General features: G+C 33.2%; 2 protein-coding genes across 6 annotated transcripts; one reads left to right on the top strand and one right to left on the bottom strand.

The window, feature by feature from the left end:
* Positions 1–267: 267 nt before the first annotated feature.
* Positions 268–9,520, top strand: LOC114418085 (internalin A-like). Of its 4 annotated transcripts, none has more exons than XM_028383246.1 (16): positions 268–435; positions 1,573–1,767; positions 1,860–1,988; positions 2,067–2,274; positions 3,256–3,402; positions 3,710–3,784; positions 4,104–4,175; positions 4,877–4,948; positions 5,725–5,796; positions 5,935–6,006; positions 6,736–6,807; positions 7,057–7,128; positions 7,232–7,375; positions 7,840–7,911; positions 8,224–8,370; positions 9,035–9,520. In XM_028383246.1, exons 1-16 carry the CDS (start codon positions 283–285, stop codon positions 9,217–9,219), a joined length of 1,887 nt encoding a protein of 628 aa, XP_028239047.1. In that variant the 5' UTR covers positions 268–282; the 3' UTR covers positions 9,220–9,520. The 4 variants fall into 4 exon arrangements, with proteins under 4 accessions (XP_028239047.1, XP_028239048.1, XP_028239050.1 ...); XM_028383247.1 differs by having other exon boundaries at positions 302–435; positions 1,471–1,767; XM_028383249.1 differs by lacking the exon at positions 268–435 and adding an exon at positions 458–604 and having other exon boundaries at positions 1,471–1,767.
* Positions 9,521–15,314: 5,794 nt separating this feature from the next.
* On the bottom strand, positions 15,315–23,264 carry LOC114418084 (protein TOPLESS-like). Of its 2 annotated transcripts, XM_028383245.1 has the most exons (27): positions 23,116–23,252; positions 22,819–22,890; positions 22,574–22,713; positions 22,288–22,467; positions 22,052–22,165; positions 21,808–21,966; positions 21,177–21,354; positions 20,933–21,059; positions 20,735–20,844; positions 20,421–20,589; positions 20,206–20,315; positions 20,029–20,098; positions 19,846–19,919; positions 19,670–19,765; positions 19,496–19,591; positions 19,206–19,333; positions 18,855–19,089; positions 18,610–18,771; positions 18,445–18,537; positions 18,086–18,232; positions 17,387–17,497; positions 17,105–17,284; positions 16,888–17,016; positions 16,713–16,808; positions 16,353–16,541; positions 16,108–16,274; positions 15,315–15,841 (listed from the first exon to the last, which is right to left on the bottom strand). In XM_028383245.1, the coding sequence occupies exons 3-27, from the start codon at positions 22,651–22,653 to the stop codon at positions 15,637–15,639; spliced, it is 3,405 nt and encodes a 1,134-aa protein (XP_028239046.1). In that variant the 5' UTR covers positions 22,654–22,713; positions 22,819–22,890; positions 23,116–23,252; the 3' UTR covers positions 15,315–15,636. The 2 variants fall into 2 exon arrangements, with proteins under 2 accessions (XP_028239046.1, XP_028239044.1); XM_028383243.1 differs by lacking the exon at positions 22,819–22,890 and having other exon boundaries at positions 23,116–23,264.
* Positions 23,265–24,171: the final 907 nt, after the last annotated feature.

Below are 24,171 nucleotides of genomic sequence, written 5' to 3'. Positions count from 1 at the left end.
TTGGATTGATTCGTGCAATAGCGTAAAGGACATATGGTTAAGTAAGGTGGAAGTAGAAACATGATTGTTAATTATTAATACATAAAGCAATGGTTAAGTTAAGTAGCGTGATGATTGAATTTGCATTGCATCATTATTTTGCGTGCACAAAGTTCGCAAGGCAACCCAAGTGGGCCCCACCTGCTCTTCCAAATGGATAAAGTCAAGAAAATCCCCCCCCCCCCTCAGTCCCTTCCTTACCCTTTTAAATCCACACCTGACGTATTCGACACGTGTCTTCCGATGGCTGGTTCGGACCGAGGCTCGGTTACGAGCCACGTCCCCACCCACCACTTTTTCTCTCACTCACTCCCAAGTTTTCAAGTTCACCTGCAACACGAGTCACTCGGTGAGGCTTCTCTTCTTCTTTATCAAGGATCATCTCTCTGTGTCAGGGTACGGTTACGGTTACTTCTTCTGTGTTTATTTTCGCTACAAACTCTGCCTCTGCTATTTCGTTTCACAGTTTCCGCCATCTTCTTTCGTTCTGTTGTTCTTTTTCCTATCTGAAAACCTTCTTTGAAGAAAATCCGTGGATTTTGCTGTTCTCCGCAGTTCGATCATCGTTCGTAACTTGTTACTGTGTGCCGTTTGTGGTCTCTGCAGTTCGATTATCGCTCGTTACTAGTTACTGTGCTGTTGTTTCCTTTTATATTATTATAATTATAATTAAATTTAACTACGTATGTTTACTTGTAGTGTAGTTTTATACTATTAATATTAGTGTATTTTATATCTATGCCGTTGTTTCATTCTTTCTTTATTATTACTATTATTGCTACTATGCCGTTCTTATTATTTTTATTTAACTGTTATTTTTTTAGTGTTCTGAATTTGTGTATTTTTATAAGGATGAATCCGTTTTTTGTTTGATTTTGCATATAGATGTCCTTTTCTTTTTTGGCGCAGAGTGAGTACTGAGTGTTTATTCTAGTTTTTCCTGCTGGTGTTTTTATTGTTTAATTACTGTAATTTTTATTTGTCGTGTTTTGAATTTGTGTATTTTTATAAGGATGAATCCGTTTTGCATATAGATGTCCTTTTTTTGGCGCACAGTGAGAGTACCGAGTGTATTATACTTTTTCCTGTTATTTGTCAAGTTGATGTATGTATGCTTTGTTAGGCTTATGGCTTAGTTCATATGCATTTGACCTTTTATATCATGCGCTGGTAGTTATATATGTTAATAGAAATATGCTGTTTGGTATTGCTTAAGACAGATGGTAAGTGCTGATTGTGGTGTGGTTGCTTATATATTTTCAAGATGATTTGGCAGTTTTGATCTTTAGCTTTTAGATGTTGATGTTGTAAATAGAACTATTAATGGATTCAAGAGAAGTCAACTCCCGAATGATCGTCTGTTGAAATCATGTATAAAATTAAGTCTGCTGAAATCTTATTGAGCTATACACTTCGGTGTGTTTTTAACAGGGTGAAGTTGGTTGCATATGTTCGTATTTGGTTATTGATTGGATCACACTAATGTTCCACTGCAAGTTTTTTGACATATATTGGTGACGGGATATTTCCTAGATGGGGGGAGCGTGTTCTAGGAAGCAAGAGCGGGACAACAAAGATAGTCCTACCAGAGGACTATCACGAAGATATTGCAAAAGCGGGACTTTGAAATGGTGGACATCCTCTTTTTCTTATCCATCTGTAGATTTTCACCTACGAAAAGGAGAATGTCCACCACTGTTGGACTTGTGCATACAGAAAATAAATGAGGTATTGTTTTTTAACAAAAATAAAAAATTGCTACATTACATTGTCCAGACCCTTTTTATTTTGATCTAATCACTGCAATCTTTATCTAACAGGATATTGATAAATATAACACATTTTCTATGCTACCACGAGATATAAGTCAGCTAATTTTCAATAATTTGGTTTACTCCCGACGTCTAACCAGTGCTTCCCTTGAAGCTTTTCGAGATTGTGCTCTCCAGGTAAATAATTTTAAATCAAATATGAACAAGTTAATTGTGTTCTTGATGCAGTTAGAGTCTTATCACTTTTTTTTACAGGATCTTTACTTGGGAGAGTATGATGGTGTTAATGATAATTGGATGGGTGTCATCTCATCCCAGGGTTCATCTTTGCTTTCTGTGGATCTTTCTGGGTCTGATGTCACTGATTTTGGGCTGACATACCTTAAAGATTGTGAAAGTCTCATTTCCTTAAATCTAAATTACTGTGACCAAATTTCAGATCGTGGACTAGAGTGTATCAGTGGTATTCTTTCTTTTCTTGTATTTGTGTTGTTGTTATGCCATCACACTAAATGCATGTGCAGTTATTAATTTATTTCCCATATTTGCACTTGGGTGTTAGTCCTTTGGCATCTTATATATTTTATTCATCTTAAAAAAAAAGAATAAAAATATCCTAATTATATATCTTGGTTAAACTGTGTCTATTCATTAGTGTGGAAACGGGTTACATATTGCCTTATTTTTAATTCTGTGTGATAACTTGTTAAAAGTTAGCCTTGCATACTCATAATTACCCATAGTTATATCTTTTCATAGTTACCTTTGTTCTTGGAAAAAATTCAATAAGGAAATTCTTGATAAATGATTTACTCAATAATTATATTTGAATATCATAAACCACTTGCTGTTGATAATTCCCCAAATTGGATTACCAAGAATCCCCTTGTAGTTTTCTACTTTTCTCTATTTTTTTTGGCAAATTTATTTCCTATTGGCACACCTATTTCTAATTTGCTCGATTTAATATTGAAAAATATGCAAATGGAAATCTTATACTGATCATCGGCATGCTATGACATTTAAATTTGTTCTATTTTTAATGTAGTATTATGTATTTTAATATATAATGTTCAAAGAATGAAATCTTACAAAGGGCAATTGACATGATTATTTTCCCTCCATAGAGATTTCTTGCAAATAATGGAAATGTTTTTAACACCCACCTATCAGTTAATCCAATTTGATATAATGAATTCTGCATAGTGAGGTTGAAGTGGTTTTTATGCATTTCACGTGTAATATATTATTTATTATTTATCAGTATTTCTGTTTACCTCTGCCATCTGCCTTAGCATTTTTGTTACATAACATTTTCCTACTTTCGCTCATATAGTTTCTTCCATACAGTGTTGATATTCATGTGAAATTACTTATGTGTAGAACCTTTGTCCATACGATGCTTTTACTGAAGGTTTACAACAACTGTAATAAAATATTCCAGGTCTGTCAAACTTGACAAGTTTGAGTTTCAGAAGAAATGATTCAATTTCTGCTCAAGGAATGAGTGCCTTTTCTGGTCTTGTTAACTTGGTCAAGTTGGATTTGGAGAGATGTCCTGGGATTCATGGAGGCCTTGTTCATCTTCGAGGTTGGTTCTTAGATGTAATTCTTGTGTGAAAGTAAAGCTTTACTAACCCAGTTATCATAAAATATTCAAAGTGTGTTTGAATTCTCTTGCTGCTAAACTTATTTATTTCATAAGGCAGCTAATACACACACACATATCCCTAGATGTTGTATTGTTGTCTAATGTCTACTCAGTAGTTAGTTGTTTCAACTTACAATTGACATTTTGCTGTGAATAAAGTGGAATGCAATTTACAGAGCACCAAGTGGAGTAATATTTTTTGATTTCCATGTAACTTCTGTCTTATGATTTGGTCCATATTTTCCAGGTTTGACCAAGTTGGAATCTCTCAATTTAAAGTGGTGTAATTGCATAACAGATTATGATATGAAACCTCTTTCAGGTTTGTTGCATCTTGCTTTCTGTTTTAGCAAAGTGGCTGAAACTTTTGCCCAAAATTAATTGTCTCGACTTTCTTTTATGCAATTATTGTGTTTTCTACTACAGAGTAGTTCTTACTCATATTCCACCTAAGTTTATTTACCTTGAGTGGAATGGTTTAATATCTCTTGAAAAGAACATGTTGCAATAGCTGTATTTGACAACATATAATTGCCAGGGTGCCTTTGTGTTTATACTATAGAAGTGTTCACTGCCATCTTCTTGTTAGACATATGATTCAATAATCAACAGTACAATTGTCTAATTCAATTTACTTCCAGAGCTTGCAAGCCTGAAAAGTCTAGAGATTTCTTCCAGTAAAGTCACTGATTTTGGCATCAGTTTTCTAAAAGGTATCATGCCTTTCCATTTATTATTGTAACATTTCAGAGCAATAGGGGCTATATGATTATCTTATTCCTGGTACTCTTGCAGGTTTTTGTATGCTAATATTTCTCTGTAGTCTGTAAAAATCTGTGATGTTGATATTTTTCTCTTGGGAGTGAAACTTGAAAGTGAGGTTCAACCTAGCATTTTCATCTTTCTCAAAGTATTTAAATTTGTGTCTATTCTGTCTGTCTATGCATGTTCTGTGTGAAGATGCAATGGATGATTTTTTTCTGGCGGCTTCTACATTTGTATGTAACAAGATGATTTTATTCAATCAATAAAAGCTTTACAGGACTGTATAGTGCTGTATGCAAATCCCAACTATTCATTTTTAAAGAGTTGATGTTTTATTTTGAAGATCAATTTAGTTAGATATTCAATTCTAATTTGTGCTTCAATTTTAAATGTAGACTCTAATTTTGTATAAGCCAGAATGCTGCTTTAAAAATCCTTTCATAGAAAGCCTTCCTTTTTATGATGTAATAATTTGTCAATTATCCTTCTAAAGTTGGTCTTTGTTAAGTTGGTTAAATAGAGAAGTTGTACAGTTGTCTGCATTCCAGTGCCAATGTATGGACGCCCCAGCTTACCGGTTAAAAGGAAATTTCATCATTTCATATTCATCTGTCTCATTTATTTTCAACATTGTCTTGGTTCATTCCAGGGTTACAGAAGCTTGCCCTTTTAAATTTGGAAGGGTGCCTTGTAACAGCTGCATGCTTGGATTCTCTTGCAGGTTGAATTCCTTGATAGACTTTTATGCTTATTTTACTAATCTTGTTATGATTATATCTAGGCTTACTAGAACTGTGTCAACTACAGTTCTGCACCTTGCAAATGCTAGGATGTATATACAACAGTACCGCTTGTACTAATTTTAAGGTTCTATATAATATATATACTTTTGCTGATAAAAAAAAAGAACTGCGTCAACTAACTTTTCTGCTTAATGTCTTATTGGCTCATTAATGCTTTAATCCTGCTCTTCTTCTATTTAAACGGATGAATGCTTAAAGCTTGAAGCTGAAACATTGTGTGTTTATTAGGATGCCTTGAGCATACCACTGCTAGCAGATTTTGATTTGAGCAGGGAAAGACTATTAATTGTGAAACTTTAGAAAGAAAAACTTGGGGTGTGGAATGTGATTCCAAGTATTTAAACTTAGTTTTCTCAGATGGGAGAGTATTTGGTCCAAACCTTAGTACCTTTACACTTAAGGAACCCATTTTTTGTTTCTAATAACGTTAACACAGTATTCACATTTTTGGTTGTTCAGCAGCTTTGAGGTTCTAATATTATGCATGTCTGCTTGACTCAACTAAACAGATATTATTTCATCTGAACATGCATATTTTTTAACCAGCTGCTATTAGTTTTTTTATTATCAGTGAGCTTTGTTTGTTGAATGTGAAAAGTGTAACTTCATCGTGTCTTTCTAGTATATAATATGACTTAATGAACCGGAAATGTGCATTGAAGTTTTGATTTGATGTTGTTATGTTTTGTGTCAGAGCTTCCTGCACTGTCAAACTTGAATCTTAATAGATGCAATCTCTCTGACAATGGATGCAAAAAAATTTCACGTAAGTTGTTAAGAATTGTATAGCTACTTCTCTCAGGCTGTAATTCTATATTTTATAGTAAGCTTGTTGGGTTGTTCTTTTTGACACCATAAGAATTATTGGGGGCATTACATTTGTAACATTACCTTTTTTTTACAGGACTGGAAAATTTGAAAGTATTAAACTTGGGATTTAATGTCATAACAGATGCATGTTTAGTTCACTTGAAAGGTGATTTCAAATCTCTTGCTCTTTTTATTTTCCTATTCTTCCTGGACTACTGTGGAGATACAAACCATCTTTTAACTTTTTAAGTGGACACTTGTATTTGTTCTCTGTCTAATGGAATTTTTAGTTGCCATGAATGCAAGATGTGGAATGAAGAATTTAATACTAAATGCTCCAGAAAAAAAACATTAAGATTTTTGTCCCCAATTAAAGAATTTTTGTCCAAGTCGTCTCTGTCATGAGTGTCATCCATTAAAGAAAATTATCCACAATCAAAGTTACATAATTTCTTGTAGATATTGCCATTTTTGTGGGCCTCAAATATACCTTTTTAAATTGGTTTGATGATGTGATACTGCTGACTTGGAAATTTCATCATTCGAGGCAATAATTTTGTAACAATTTTTGGGGATATATACAGTTGCTATAATATTTTGACTCTTTGTAACAAGACCACCTTTCTGGCAATGATATAGACTGGTTAATCCCTAGTTCACCAAATATTACCATCTTGGGGAGTTTCACTTTCAATATTTTACTCTTGCAATTATTTTTCTTGATATAACTTTAACTTATTTTGTACACACAAACATTATATTAACATGTGTGCAGGATAGTCCTGTATTATTAACAGAAAAATATAAAGCAGTTGTGCTGGAACAGAAGAAAAATATGTATTATATATGAAAGAAAATGATTGTATCTAACAATGTGATGTATGTTTTCAAGCAGGATTGACAAAGTTGGAGAGCTTGAACCTTGATTCGTGTAAGATTGGTGATGAAGGATTGGCCAATTTGGCTGGTAGATGCTTGAATTCCTCATTTTTCCTTGTTTCTTTTTCTATGCCTTCCTAGATGAAATTGTTGCCTAAAAATTTTGGATAAAGAAAATGAGAAAAATAACTTAGCACATTAATCTAGGCATAATTGGTTGCAAATGATTTATTAGAAGGATGATTGTGTTCCATGTGATTTGCCATTGGAAATGCACATTTCTATCTTGGGTGAATGTGACAATGTGTGATTCACGTTTTCTTCCCAATGCTTTTAGGCCTTGAGCAATTGAACTGCTTGGAATTGTCCGATACAGAAGTTGGAAGCAATGGGCTACACCATTTATCAGGTTTGATACGCCAGTTCCTTACAACTTTTAATGTTTGTATGCTTTTTGGTTTGACTTCTGCTTGTACTTCAGTGTTAAACGAGTTTTATTTTATTTCTTGTAGGTTTGTCTAGTCTGCAGAAAATAAATCTGTCTTTTACCATGATTAGTGATAGCAGTTTAAGGAAATTGAGTGGACTCTCGTCTTTGAAGTCACTTAATTTGGATGCTTACCAAATTACTGATGCTGGGCTGGCAAACCTTACAAGTACGTGTTTCTATGAAAAATTAGAATTCAAAGAATGGTTTGTTTTTTTCTGTAGAGTTTTATACATGAGCTCTAGTCCTGTTCAATCCAATTGATTTCCTACTATATTTTTTGTACAAAGGTTTGGAATATGAATTTAATTTATATGCACTATGTAAATTTTTTTTACACATGCATCCAATAAGAATTCACCCTATCACCACATCATCCTATTCTTTGATATAATGTGGTGGAATTCCTGTTAAATGTCTGTAAAATAATTTACACTGACCATGATATAAATAAACTCTTGAAATATATTACCATTAATTCCAACTAGTCTTTCCTTGAGTTGGTCATACCTTTACTTTCCCAAAACACAAATTTCGTTACTCTTATTTTAAGCTTAAAGTATTCTGGCTATTTGTTTTTTACGCCTAAAGCTTAATTTTGCAGCATGCATAATTTTGAATTTGCTGATGCAGGTTTAACTGGCCTCACTGACCTAGATTTGTTTGGTGCACGAATCACAGATTTTGGGACAAACTATTTGAAAAGTATGTAATTTATTGCTGAATATTAACTTCCAACATGATTATTTGTGGATATATTGTTTACCTTTTTCCAACAATATGGTTTTCTCACATTCTTTTGACATTTTGTTTTTGTTTCGTATTTTTATATAACAAATAGATGTCTTGCCTTTACTGTTACAGTTAAATTACATGAGCTTAAGTTTATATGAAATGTAATTGGAAAATGCTTGTCTCTTAATTTGCAATGCTTAGTTTACAGGAAACATTATTCTGTCCCATATCAGTTATATGTTGAATTCATTGATTTGCCTTACTTTGTTTATGGTGAAACAGAATTTAAGAACCTGAGGTCCTTGGAAATATGCGGTGGAGTATTGACTGATGCTGGTGTGAAAAATATCAAAGAGCTTTCTTCTCTAGTGTGCTTAAATTTATCTCAAAACAGCAACCTTACAGACAAAACCCTGGAGTTAATTTCTGGTACTTCTGCTGACCTTTGTTTTTCTGTTCTTTTTTTTTTTTGAGAAGCACGTGGTCTCATTTTGTTTGCTTTGTTTTATCTCCTCTTGACCAAGTTGAAAACCTAAATGGCCACATGAAAATATACAAACGAAATAGTGTTGGGATTGCACCCAGTTCTTTTACAGTCAATGTTGTGTTGGGATTGCTGGGTGGTTTACATTTCTGATTCTTGATGGAAAGCGGGGCTATTTATGTTTTTGCTGTTTTATTTCTTGCATAAAGCTTGGTATTTATTTTGTATTTTCAAAGCGTAAGACCATAGATGATAGTAAGCTCTAGACATGAAGGTCCTTCGAATCATTGCTTCAATAAATTTCCCCTACTTTTGCATTGGTATTTTCTTAAGAGGCTTCCTAACTATTGTCTTTAAGACATTGATTAAGGAGGAAAAAGTATTTATTGTGTAAATTATAAAAGAGCGCATGGGCAGGTAATTTTTTGTCTCTTATTAAAAATATTTTTACTTTAAGTTTCTTAACCAATGCCTTTAGACATTTATTAGCATTTGTTTTTTCTTAATGAAAACGGTTTGCATTTATTCCATTGTGTATAGTCGTGAAACTTGTCTGATTGTAGTTATAGCTATATGTCTGTGATCACATGTTTATGCTCGTGATTTCAGGGCTTACTGGGTTGGTTTCTTTGAATGTTTCAAATTCTCGTATCACTAATGCTGGACTGCAGCATTTGAAAACACTGAAGAACTTGAGATCTCTGACATTGGAGTCCTGTAAGGTGACAGCAAATGACATCAAGAAACTGAAATCGATATACCTCCCTAATTTGGTAAGCTTTCGGCCAGGGTAGTTATTGCGGTATTCTGATATGTGTATATGTATATATTATATGTCAGTGGTACTGAAGTATCTTACAGAAGAATGGAAAGACAACCTCAAATTGTACATAGGCTATAATAATATGACTTTATGGAAGGGGTAATTCTGCTTGTGGTGCGAAGCTTTCTTTTTGTTTTATTGTAAAATGTATATGATGAAAAAGAATGATGCTAGGACGTGTTTGCCAGCCTTTAGTATTTAAGGTGAAAAATGGGCGAATAAACTTTTTATCAACAACATGTTTAATAGATTAATATTTCACTTGTTTGCCACGTTTGAAATATAAAATCAAGTGCTTTGTAACCCAAGTGAATTTCTCGATGATATAAAAGTGTTTATAATTGTCTAATGGGTTTTTATTATTGTAAAATGAGTAAATTTTGATTTAGCTCTTCATAAAAAAAAATTGGTGTTTTTTTTTAAAAATATTTTTTTTCTTTATTGATATGATATCGGTTAACTATTGAAGGTCAGTAACTATCTTTAGATGTTATTAATAACTAATAATGCCTATGGGATATCATGTCAACCTTTGATGTTCAAAAACTTGAGTCTTAAAACAAATGTTATTTATTTGTTTTAAAATTATTAGATTAAATTCATTTAATAATAAAATATATATTAGAAAGGCTATGTCTCTTATAAAATTAGCAACTAACTTTATATGATAAAGTAATCTCAGTCACTCATAAAAAAATAATGGTCAATATTTCATGCATACATAATAAATAATACTTATGATGTTTTAGAATACTAAGCATTGATTTTCTTGTTAATAGATAATATTGTTTACTTGTTGCTCACTTTATAAATATGTCTTTTCTAAAGTGAGCAACTTACTTTAGACGGTAAAATAAACAATCTTAGACATTAACAAGAAAATTAACAATCAAATTTTCATGGATATACATAATACCTTATAGACGTATTAGAATATTAAGCGTGAATTTTCTCATTAAAAATTAAATCTATTTATTTTATTCGCTAGAATGAGTTATTTGCTTTAGAGAAGTAAAATCCTATAAAAAGGATGAGTGCAGAATTCACTCTACAAGATGAAGTAAATAATCTCAGCTATTGATAAGAAAATTATTTATTGATATTTCATGCGTAAGCTTTACAAATCATAGTTTAGAAGAAAAAAAAGTATAGGCATTATTTTACAAAAAAAAAAATATTTTTGAAACTTCTGATGTCATGGATACTTTCTTCAGAATATCCATATCACCGTATCAAAGATTTGATTTATATTTTTTAAACTTGTGATGTCATGGGTACCATCATGTTAATTTTCTGTATTTATTGTTTTAAAAATTATTTCTAGGATAATTTTTAATTAGTTGATTGATTAAAAAATTTCACTAACAATATATCATTTCAAATGGAATTAATGAAAACCATCCTCTGAAACAAACGTCAACGGTAAAATTTTTCTGACCTTGACCGACAAGTTAGCATGTTTCTTTTATCCTTTTATCATCTATTTCCTTTTTCTAAGAAATTAAGAGGGTGTTTGGTTTGGTTGTTTTCTATTTTCATCTTCACTCAAAACAAAAAATGATACTGAAAATGTGTTTGGTTGAATTTTTGAAAATATTTTCAGTGAAAAAGAAAACAGAAAACAAAATGAAAACAATTAAATCTTGTTTTTAGTGTTTTCAATTGAAGACAGGAATCTCATTGGGTAAAATGAAAATACGGTGACAAAAAATATAATTTTAAGCAAATCTAAAAATACAAAAAAGACAAGAAGTCAATATATTATAAATTTTCAGTATTTTTATTTCCTGAAAACGGAAAACAAAAAATCAAATCAAACATGTTTTCAGAATTCTAATCTTTTGAAAATAAAAATAATTTTCAGAAAATAAAAACAAGGAACAGAAAATGAAAATGAACACATCCTAAACGTGTATGGAAAAAATTTGTTAAATTCATGTTCAACGAAGGTATATGTAAACCTTAAGAATAAATAAAAATTAAAAAAATGCAAAAAGACCAAACTTTAAAAATACGAAAGCAAATAACTGGCGCATAAATCCTGAAATAAAATGTGTATAAACCTATAGATTTACCGCTCGTTTTTCGGTAAACTATATGACCCAAGTTACAAGGTGTCCATTTAAAAATTAAGAATAATGATATTTTCAAAACCTCATTGTATTGAACACCTCATTAATATTTCTTTTCTTTTTCTATTTCTCTTTTCTGATCAACATTTGGGTATCCAAATATATTTTTCCAAAAAATTAAATAGTCAGAAGCAGCTAGCTTGAAAGTACTCAAAAGAACTTGTACATCATCTTTAGTATTAAACTTAAAAAGAAATATTCATATTACAAATGTGGTGTGATTTTGTGCACAAAGTGATGGAAGAATTTAACTTAGTTGGATCAAGTGAATTGAAGGATGCTCCACATTAACTTAAAATGTTAGTTTTTAATTTTTTATACTTTCTCTAGTCCTTATTATAAGGCACCTTCTAGAAGATTTTGTTTATCCTTTTTATAAGACATTCTATACATTTCATGACACATTTATTTATTTTTACTTACTTGTCCTTACTAAATGCTTTTAGTGTATTTGATTTTGGATTATTCTTTTTAATGAGGAGATAAAATGTTAAACCATAATTTACAAATTTTTAATAAAATGCACGAACTGCAAGTAAAAAATGATAGAATAAAATATATATTTATCTATAAGCTCTATGACTTGTAATAGAACTTATACTTGATAGAAAGGTTATTATCATATAAAGTTGATGAATGAGACGAAGTTGAGTTCATTAAATAAAGACAAAAAAGAAAACATTCATTCCTTTTCTATATCTTACATCTATAGTCTTTTTGCCCTGGTGTATCTCTTTCACATTTAAGAAAAGTCTCGAATCTTGGTTTATTGATTGGTGGAATACTAGGCAATCCGAAATTTTCTTGAATGATATTAAAGAAAAGAGTATTCTAAAAAAATTCATAGAATTTGAAGAACTATTTTTCTTAGATGACATGTTAAAGGAATGTCCGGAAACACATCTACAAAACCTGCGTACTGGAATCTATAAAGAAACAATCCAATTAATCAAAACGCACAACGAGATCATATGAATACGATTTTGCACTTCTCGACAAATACAATTTGTTTCTTTATTCTAAGCGGTTATTCTATTCTTGGTAATCAAGAACTTGTTCTTATTAACTCTTTGGTTCAAGAATTTATATATAATTTAAGTGACACAATAAAAGCTTTTTCTATTCTTCTATTAACTGATTTATGTATAGGATTCCATTCAACCCATGGATGGGAACTAGTCATTGGTTTCGTCTATAAAGATTTTGGATTTGCTCAAAATGATCAAATTATATCTGGTCTTGTTTCCACTTTTCCAGTCATTTTAGATACAATTTTAAAATATTTGATTTTTCGTTATTTAAATCGCATATCTCCATCACTTGTAGTGATTTATCATTCAATGAATGATTGACTGACAAAATGATTCACTTATCAAATTTTAATTTAAAGTTTTTTAGCTAAATTTTCTTTTTCCCTTCTTTTTAACCCCCTTAAATGAAAAAAAGGATTCCCCAAAACTATGCGAGTGACCTACCTAATCTTATTGTAGAAATTTTCAGGATCAATGATTAGAACATACAAATTAGAAATGTTTTTTCTTGTATAAAGGAAGGGATTACTCAATCCATTTCCATATCGATCATGATATACCTCATCTTGTTAAATGTAAATTACATCTTGTAACTCATCTGTTGGTCATTTTGCTTTGATGGCTGTTAAAACTTTTTCAATGAGAAATTCTCTAACCAACTTCTTTTTAACTGAAGTGACAGATTTTGTTTGTAATGTACCTGCAGCTCGATTTTTGTTGGTTCTTTAATCACAAATGGAAATATGCCAATTTTTCCAGAAAATATTTCATTCCCTTGGGCATCAAATCTTGGGCATGCTTGAGCAGTTAGAAACATTACCTTTGTAATATAATTGTTGTTCTTACAAGTCCGATATGACTCTTTCTCATCATGCAAAATATAATGCTAGACAAATTTCGTAGATATGTAGAACCACTTTTCATCAATATAAACTATGTTATGCATAGTTTTAAAAGTTGGATCGTGAGGAATGCTAGTTATTTCAAACATTGACAAGTAAAACTTCAATTGCGCCAATTTGTTTTCTTTTTTCAAAAATGGCTTAACGGCACTTGAGTGACGATGTATGGCTCCATCCTTTTTAAGTCTAATAAGTGATGTCTTGTTTATGCTCATTGCACATGCTAATGATCAAATGCAAGTCCGCTTGATAATGGAATCTCACGAAAGCGAGCAAAGTCAAACAGAATTCTCTTGCGTCCATAATTCTTGATCTTTTTATGAAACACTTTTCCTTCTTGCCTTACTTGTTGCCAAGAACTACCCTAGTTGACACCGAGTATAATGAAGTCACCATTACTGTTGTGCCTTTTTTCAATCTTCCATGATGTGTGGATTGCAAAAAAACACGACATATTGATACACGTTTCTCATTGTTGAAGAACTTATGATGCTTGCAATTTTCATGAGTTGATGCATCGCTTATTTGCTCTGTTAAACATAAATAAACAAATTCAGAACAAAACAAGTATAGTAAAGAAGAATGAACAAGATGTATAAATGGAGTACCTGTTATATTTGCAATTGTTTTAGACTCTTCTATGCTATATTCTGAATGCCCTTCACTTGTTTCAAATTCTACTTTGATGTTATTTTTTGAGCCCGTCATCACTTATTTCTTATTCTACTTGAATGTTTTCCAAACCCTCTTCACTCATTTGTTCTATTCATATACAATTGATACAAAAAAAAGTTAAAAAAACTCAAAACGTAAGTATAATGAAAGAGAATAAATAAGGTTTATAAATGGAATACCTACAATATCAGTGATTGTTTCTGATTCTACATTGTTATCATTTTCTGAATCCACATGATCAAGATACAAAACTGGTTCATCCAATGGTTGTTCTTATCCTCATTGTATGAATTTGGGGGGTGGGGGGTGACGTTTAAATCAATACCAATTGACATATCTTACTCCAAGCAAAATATTTCAAATTTGGTTCATACAGTAGGTGGGTTTCACTTTCAGTTAACAATATTGATTTACAGATTTTTATTTATGGATACCTTATGCATTTTTTAAAATACTAAACCGCCAATCTTTTACTTTAAATTTTAATCTGGTGGGAAATCAAATTTTGATTACAAATTTAAAATTTTCAATATAGTGGGATACATGTTCTTTCGTGTTTCACCATCTCAAGCTATAAACGTATTCAAAAATCCTATAAATCTGGAGTAAATATATGACATGATACTCCTACCAGAATTGATTAAGCTTCCCATGAATTAGCAATAATGTCTCCACTTAAATGTGTTATTTTCATTTGAAACTTGATTGAAAATATTTTAAGAATGATTAAGATTAATTGTAGAATATATAATAATTAAAATTGAACTTGAACAATATAATTTATGTAAGATTAATTTCAAACTTAATTAAAAATATTTGACAATTGTATAAGATTAACATAATATATATATATAATAATTAAAATTGAACAATATAATAAAAATAATTGTTATATAAATAAAATTACACACGGATTCAAAATATATATTTGTATCAATAAAATTGAATTAAATTTGATATAAAGAAATCATTTAAATATATCTATTTTTATCATTTTCAACTACTTTAAAAAATAATTTTATAAAATACTTATAATTCAATAAGCTAGTTCAACAAATTTTAGTTACCAACTACCTTTTAAACTTCTAACAAACTCTTCAACATTCAACTAATTTCTCAACTAATTTTGTCAAACATATAAGATCAAACAAGCTTTTTAGCTCATAAAAAACCTAAAAATTAACTAAAATATCATGCCAAGGTAAGGACTATTAAGGAGGGAACTATACTTTAGGAACCAAATTGACGATTTGTTTTTCAAAAATTATATAGAAAATATGGGAAACATGAAGATGCAGATAAGAATAGTACAGTAAGGCTGAAATGGAACTCACAAAAGGCAACAAGTTAGGATCAACCAATCTAATTAGATAGCCAAAAACAACTTGAAAGTACTCAAAAGGACTTGTACATCATCTTAGCATTAAACTTTAAAAGAATTTTTCACATCTATTGGCAAATTACAATGTGATTTTGGTCTTCAACCAAAGAAGTTGCTCCAAACTTTTGGCATGTACGATTGATGGATTTAACTTAGCTGGATCAACTGAATTGGAGAGTGCCCTGCATTAACTTAAGTACAAATTTAGTTCTTAAAATGGCCAGCAAGCCAAGTATGTAAAAGAAACTTGTCTTCGGCTGACATGGATCATCTTTGAGCTTGATCTGGAGAAGGTCCAACTGAAGCAGCTGCCACATTGCTTGCTGACCCATTCTCAATCGGGGGAGGCACACCCCACTTGCCTTCAGATTCAAGGGGTTCAAAAACATGAACTCCACCATCAGACAGTCCGACAGCAAACTGATTTGGTTCTTGAGGGTGTGCAGCGATTACAAGTGGTTGTGTGTTGGAACTGTTGCATGAAGATAATGTTAGTATTCAACAAAAAGTACAAGAAAGATTATGAGCAAATTCTAAATTTGGAATAATCCAGGGTAACTTTAAAAAATGACTAAATTATAGGCAATGGTACAATTAGATTCAGTTTTAGATTGACTCTCGATTTAGAAGCAGTATAGAAACTAAAGCATGTTAGATATTTTTCTTCAAATTCATAGAATTCTCTTCCCCATGTCAGCTGACACAATCAGACAACTAATTCTTAAACAAAAAGGTTACCTGACACTTGCAGGAAGATATGAAGAAGGATTGATCCGACAACGTAATCTGAGGTTTGAAGCACTAAATACACAGATTGTTGCGTCTAAAAAGCTGGCATATACCAGCTGGCTATCACATGAGAAAGTTGCATAGGATATTGGTGCAGATGAGTCTCGCGGGAACCACTACAATTGATGTCATTGGTATCCGATAAAAAAATTATAAATGAAATTATTTACACAACACAATGAACTGAGGCTTACCTGCTTTAGACCTTCTAGTTTTGTTGCTTCATAAATGGCGAGCTGAGTTTCATGTACAACCAAGAACTGTATTTGATCTTGATGAAACTGTACACGGGTATCTGACTGTGCCGGTGGTGTTCTCCCAGAAGGAAGCTGCAAGAATCTAGACTTCTGCTTTTCCCATCCATCAGTATTCCAGACACAAATCTGCATTAATAAAAAGGGCACAAAAGTAACTATCCATATCGTCACTGCATTGCCATATTATATACTGCACAATACTTGATAAAAAAACAGTTAAAAGATTCAAAACTAGAAGTTATTTTAGTGCAATTTAATCATAGAAATGCCAGATGTATTGTACTAAGCCATCATTACCTGAGCATCTGCTCCAGATGAAACTAATACATTCAATACATGAGAGAAAGCAAGACCAGTAATTCTTTTATTATGGCCTTTGAGTTTACTTTTAACCTGCAAAAGAACTTTGCATTAACATCAAAAAATCTCAAATCATAAGTACAAACTGTTTACAGGCAGACAGCTCTGTTACCTCATCAACACGGACATTATATATTTGAATAGAGGAATCATCCATGCCTATAGCAATAATATTGTTATCCTGAGGATGGAAAGCAAGAAAGGTTGCCGCAGGTGGTGGAGGCATGAAAGTTGTCATAGTCTGCACTTAGCCAAGAAGATTGAAATTGGTTAATTGGCATAATTCCAAAACATATTAGTCTTTAGTAATGATTAGGCTCATAGGTTACCTTAAAAGTCATCATATTAAACAGAGATATCTTCCCTCCTGATGCAGACATTACATATGAGTCATTTTTGGACAACGCAAAGCAGGGTACAGCATCCTCAGGATTGCTATCAGCAATGTCATTTGTCATCAGGATGCCACTCGATGGTTGCCACAACTGAGGCTGCAAGGTAGCAGTGGCCTACAGGATGAAATATCAACATCAAAAGAGAGTATAATTCTGATTGCCAATTTCTGAATAGAGAAAAGTAATCTGCAGAAGTAACTTAACATGTTCTCACACCTTGCCAGATGAGTTACGCTCATTTCGCTGCCATTTCCAGAGTAGGTGAATGGCATTTGATGCTAATGCCAGAATAGCATTACCTGAATTTGTATATATCAACCTTGATATCTGTCAAAATAAAACATCACAACAATTTCAGTCATGGAGAGAAGTGAACCAGAGAAACCTTGCAAGAATGAAGGTGTCCAATAATTACTTCAATTATCAGCACAGATGAGACAAAAATTACATGAAAAAACAGTATGCTAATCGAATGCTCGACTACTTCATCTCCCACATTTATGCATCAAGACACACAAAACAGGTTCTATCTAAATCTAAATATAAATGGAAACACAAACTGAAGTAAATAGAAGCAAGAAACCCCCAATTCTCCTTAGGTGCATAAAGCTAAGTCCGTAAGAGACTAGTGTTACCAGATAATAGGAAAAGGCTGCTTCAAAGTAAGCAAGTAAGGATGTATCCAACCATCTAGTGATTAAGATCCAGTAGCACTTTAGATTAAATTAAGAGTTGATAGACTCACTTCAAAGGAGCCTTTTCCTTGGTAATTATAGTGGAAATCATCACTATGGACTACAAGGGTTTGAGATAACACTACATCTAACCACAGAAACTTTTGTAAAGTTGCAATCAGAGTTCGTTGATAAAATTTCTATGGGAGGGTATACAATACATTTGAAGTAAATAACATACCTTGGTTACTCTTACATTCTCCGGTAGCTTCAAGGATCTACATTGAGATTGTTCGTTGATTTCAGTGAGCTTCCATATCTTTGACTTGTCATTAGATTCTTCACTTATTCTAGGTTTAACATCACCCAAGTTTCGGGTATCCCCATTCTAACAAGATGAAATAGACATATAGTTAAATATTAATAAATAATAATCACCATAATAAGTACAACCATTCCTATTACCGAATAAAGGAAGAATAAATTATGTTATTTAACAAGAGTTACATGTTGAGCAATAAAATAAACATTAAAAAGAACGGTACAAGTAACATGCAAATAAATGACAAGTCCCACTGATACAAGGACAAGATCACGAACCATTCCAGCAATAGCTACTACAGATGAAGCCCTCTCTGCCAGTGCAGCACTGGTTGCAGCAGCGGCAGCAGCAGAAATTGGATTAATTATAGGCTGCCACAAACATTATGTTAGATTAGGTTTTATAAATAAGAAGGGAGGACAGTATTATATTTATAAGTCTACCTTTGTCAAGGCTTCAGATGCTCTTGATGCATCATATAAAGAATTCTCTAGTGTGCGCGACAAGCGAATACCATCCCCATTGGCTAAAATTTTAATTCCATTCTCATTTGCAGAGACAGCTAAAAGAGTTCCATCCTTGTTGAAGCGAATACGCGGGCTTGCCTAAAGTTTAAGATCAGGCAACAATTAGCAAGCAACTACTATTTCTAGAGTATAGCTCTCCAACAATAAAATAATTAACTTACAGGGAGACCCCCATCAGCATCAACAGTTGTCAAAAGCTGAACATTATCCATATCCCAGAATTTGATGGAGAAATCATCACCAGCAGCCAAAAATCGATTTTTGGTAGTATCAAATTGCACGACACCCAAAGATCGCTTACGAAATCCTTGGTAAGTCCTTTTAACAGCTCCTTCACTTTCATTCCACTCAACAATGGATGATTCCCCATCTTTGCTTGTCCCACAGGAAAAGAGCCTGTAGTATAGTCATAACCAAAAAAATTTATACATTGGTAATGAAAAGAAAGTATAGTTTAACTGCACAGCAAGATTCAAAACAATACAAAGAGCCATGGTTGAGAATATATATACCTTGTACCATCAGCACTATAAGCCATGGTTGTGCACCAACGACCAGGAGCTTCATAATCAACACGAGATCCCAAATTGTCATACAACCATGCTTTTATTTTCCCATCTAACGCTGTTGAAAAGATGAACTACAACATCACAAAGACAATGAGCATCAGTAAGAAAACCAACCAGAAAAAATGGCAAAGGAAACTTTGGGAGGGGGGGGGGGATTATATTCGTATATATTAATGCAGCTGAAGGAAACATGCCTACAATTTCAACTAACAAGTAAAGAAGTCAATTTGTACCTGAATGTTTTCTTTATAATGTGGGCAGACAGAATAAACAGGAGCCTCGTGACCTTCAAAAGTATACTGCTTTGCACCCGAAGCAGCATCCCATACCTTAAATTTCATAATTTAGTTAGCAATATATTCAGCTCCTCCACTTCAGCAAACCAAGCTCATGTTCTGAAAACTTACCTTAATGGTTTTATCATCACCACAAGTTATCACACATAGTTGCTTATTTGGATGGGAAAATGCTAGATCATTTACTCCACCAACATGAGCATCAATCTAGAAAATAGGTTCATAAGTAAACAAATACAATAATGCACATATGTATATGTATCATGTATATGTATGCATGGGTGTACCTCCAGGTGCTGTCGTATTTCATCCCCACCATGGTAAGAGTATATCTGAACAATGTGCCTTGAGTAAGCAACTCCTGTCCATTGAACAAACTCAAAGACGTTACCGATTGCTTCAGTTGACTTCTCAAGGTATATTATATCATATCATTTAAACATTGAAGAATTAAAAAATTCTCAACTTACCAAACAAAGCACCATCAGGACTCCAAATCACACGATTCACAGAAACACCCGGATCTTTGACAAGAGCCGCCTGAATTGATCATAATTAGTTTTCTTCAGTCATGACAACATTACAACTCTCACAGTTCAGCACAAATTCCTATAAAGAACATTCATACATTAAGGTAAAGAGAAAACCTGAAATGGCATTGAACATGCACTAAGATCCCAAACTTTGAAATTCCTTGAGACCAACCGCTCCCTAGAACCCACCTCCCACAAAGCAATGTCCCCCACATTTGTACCAACTGACATATTGCATCAAATAAAAGTCAAATTGAAACTTGATAGCAAAAACATGCAACTGAAAAACAAATCAATGTTATTAAAAAGCCTTTAGAAGAGCAGCAGACCAAGAAGCAAAGATTGTTGAATTGGATGAAAGTCCATGCTCATAGGAGATGAACCCTGATTAAGAGTTCGTACGACAGTCTTAGGTATGTCATCAGGTGCATTAAAAGCTTGACTATGTTGACCATGACCAGGGAATGTTGCTGACAACACATTGACAGGAAGATTCACCTGCATAAAGTGAAGAATAGCAGAAAGCACGAGGTTAAAACTCACAGTTACACTATAGTGTTATACCATAAGCAATTCATTGGTTTTGCCACCGAGGCCTACCAATGAACTGCTAATGGTATGTCCATAAGCAAAGACAGATTACCTCATCTGATATTCCCATTGGCCTTGTTCTCTTAGCAACATGATCTGAGTCTCCAGATGGATAGTCAACAGAAGGATTAGTTGGGGGGGTCCTAGGATGCTTCAAAGCAGCTTAACAAGGCAATGAAACATGTTAAAAGTCAAAGATAAATTTTGATGATCACATTATGACTGCACCTAAAGAATTGGTGAATTATACCAGGCATAGATGGAGCACCAAGACCTATAGCTCCACCTCCAGAAACTGCAGCATGTGCTACAGTGGTAGGATTTGACATCCAACCAGCCAGGGGTGTTGGCACTGGTGCTGGAGTAGGCTGAAAAGGCTGTAAACAAGAAGTGCAGCAAGGTCCAGCACAAAAATAAGAACCAAAAACATAACAGACATATAAAATGATGCTCATGATATTGAAAGAAGGTAGATAATCAGTTCAGGAGCCCACCCCATGTGCACCAAGTGGAGGAAATCCTCCAGCCTTTGGTAAGGCACCTAGTAGCGGGTTATTAGCAGGTGAAGGAGCTCGAGCACCATTTGGTTGCCCACATGAGTGATCCACAAAAAGAGTTTTTATGTCGGGATTTGGCCGTGGATTCTTGCAAAGTTGATGCTGCCAATTCAGGCTGTAATTTTTTTAAAGAAAATAAAAGTATTCTTTGTTAATAGAATATAATTTAATCAAATTGACAGAAGAGTATCTTCAATGCAAAACCTAGCACCACAACTGGCATAACAATGATATATAATTTAACAGCAAAGACGCACAAAAGCAGATAATGCACAGTCAAATATTGCAGCACATTGCACTGGATACAAAATTACAGATACAGATTGATGAAACTAATGTTATCCCATCCTACTATTGGTTAAAAAAAATTGTTACGTATAAATGGAAATTCTGAATGATTTAACAACAGTAACATTGCATTCATAAACCAAGAAACACAGAAATCCAAATATGGCAGATGATCTCTATCAATTGTAAATAAAGATACTAAATGATTGAATTTGAGTAGCAGAAAGTTATTTCATATTCAAAGCACAAATATCGAGAAATAAGTATGCTTGGACATTACCTTTGATTGATGAGAGTCCGTAACCTTGAGTTTTTAAGGTTGGGAAATTGCAGTTTGTCACGAAATAAGGGATTTGCTTCAATGAGCTTTTTGAGCTCAACCAACATGATTGCTCGTGCAGACTTTGTATCACCATACTTTGACAATTGTTCATTTTCCCTATTTCAACATTAACTCATTAGCTAATAGCTGCATCTTACATAACTTCTAAACTGAAAACGGGAGTAAATATTAGGACTGGTACCTAAAATTTTCCAATGTCAGAAGCTGCGTGATTTCCTTGAACAATTCTTCGTTAAATGTAGCAAACACTTTCAAATCCTTCACTAATATTTCTACAGCCTTGGACCGGTCATGCCTACGAAAATTTAAAACAGTTCAACTAAACTTGTCAGCTAGTAGTAGAAGCCTAGAACTAGAATGCAGAGAAAGAGAGAGAGTCAACAACAGAATCTAAATGTGAACTCGTTATGAGCTTACTTATCTAAAGCCTCCAGATACTTCTGCTTCCTTATCTCAAAAAATATCTTCATAGAATACCTGTTATCATCCACCTTTGTGAAACCAGAGAGGTATTTCTCCACCTCATCCCAATTGCCATTGTGCACTTCATCCTCAAAATATTTCATGTTAAAGAAAAACCCTGACTCCTGCTCAAGCCTATTATTATTTTTAACAAAAATAAAACAAGTTAATTAATGAATGTGGTATAAAAATACAAAAAACACACCAAAAATAACCTAACAAAATAACAAACTAGCCCCACTTGTGCACAGTCTCCTTGAACTTTTCCTCATCGAGAAACTGCAAGATCAAGAACACCAATTCCCTACTGAGAGACGACATCCGAACCCCTCCCTCGTCTTCGATTAGATACACACTAAAATGAGCAACAGTGAACTAGATCTGCAAAAACAAAAAAAAAAAACAGAAAATAAATAAAAATAAAAAATCAGCTAGGGTCAGCCACAAAAAAATAAAAATAAAAATACTAATAATCGAAATCCGCACCGTCAATGAAATCATCTAACCAGAAGCATTTATTTATGGAAGAAAACCCTCCTCCGTATTTCCAAAATTAACCTAAGAAGAAAGAAAAGAAAGAAAAAAAACGATGCGGTTTCGGTGGCCAAACGAAAACGATTTGACTCTATCTAACATCCCACACGATCGACAAAGCAACTCTAATCTAAGATGCATGAACCTAAAGTTTCACCCTAAAAAAAGAGCATAAATTTTTTATTACAAAAAAAAATAAAAATTGAAAAAAGCCAGAGATTCGGAGACATGAAAGGGAGAAACTCTAACCTTCAAAGCTACCACATCACAAACTAAACAAACGCTCTCTCTCTCTTCCGATTCTTGCACTTTCTCTCTCCTCGCGGAAATGGACTAATCTACTCGCTCTCTCTCTAGAAACTCGAAAATATATATAGAGAGAGAAAGAGGTCATTTGAACTTGCAGAAATAGGGCGTTTTTTATATAGGAGGCGACAGATAGTGGAGGTGATAAGCTAATGCAATTATCAATCTAACGAGATAAGCTATCTGGAAAGTGGGAGCGCTTATATTACAAGTGCAGTTAATTGCGGGGCCCACTAAGCCGGCTTCGGTTTTGTCTAAACAATCGGCTCGGAATCTCGAGCTAACAGCTGTCCTTCAGCTCCAGAACGAGGGTAATTGTCCCGTGCTGCTGCGACCTGGAGCGAGTCTATGATTTTAACGGTTGGATGTTGGTGTTAGCTTCGTGGAGATGATGACATGGAGGATCGGAGGGTGGAGATGGTAGGGGAAAGGCGTGTATAGCTTCTGAGAAAGCGACTTTTACTGGGTGGAGATCCCACCGGTAACGACAAAGTTTCTGGGAAGGGGGTCCCATTATGTTTGACCCTGGAGTTTGGGGAATATTACGGTGCGTGCCATCGCGAGATGCGCGCTTTATCACCGTGGGATACGGGTTTGATTGCGACACGAGATGGTTTGGTTTGTTTGATTGATGCCGAATGCGCGAGATGAAAGTTAGTAAAGTAAGTGAAGTGAATTAAATGTGTGGTCAGAGAGAGAGGTGTGTAGGTTATTGTCTTTGTCAGGTGTGTACATCTGGATGTTCTTTTTCACCCAGTAGTAACAATAAAATATAGAGAATAATTAATATTTATAAAAAAAAAATAGAAAATCAAACTAAAAAAATAATAATAACCCACCATTTACTTTGGGAAAGTCACAAGATGTTTATTTAAGTGTATATTTTTATAATTTTATCTGTAAAATATAAATGTATGTTTGATTGTAAACAAATAAAAGAAAAAAATTCAAAATTATACGTGAATCTCACATTTTTTTTATGTTTAATTCAAATATTTT

Source organism: Glycine soja, chromosome 7, assembly GCF_004193775.1.
Source record: "Glycine soja cultivar W05 chromosome 7, ASM419377v2, whole genome shotgun sequence".
Classification (NCBI taxonomy): domain Eukaryota; kingdom Viridiplantae; phylum Streptophyta; class Magnoliopsida; order Fabales; family Fabaceae; genus Glycine; species Glycine soja.
This window is presented reverse-complemented; position numbering and strand designations above follow the sequence as displayed.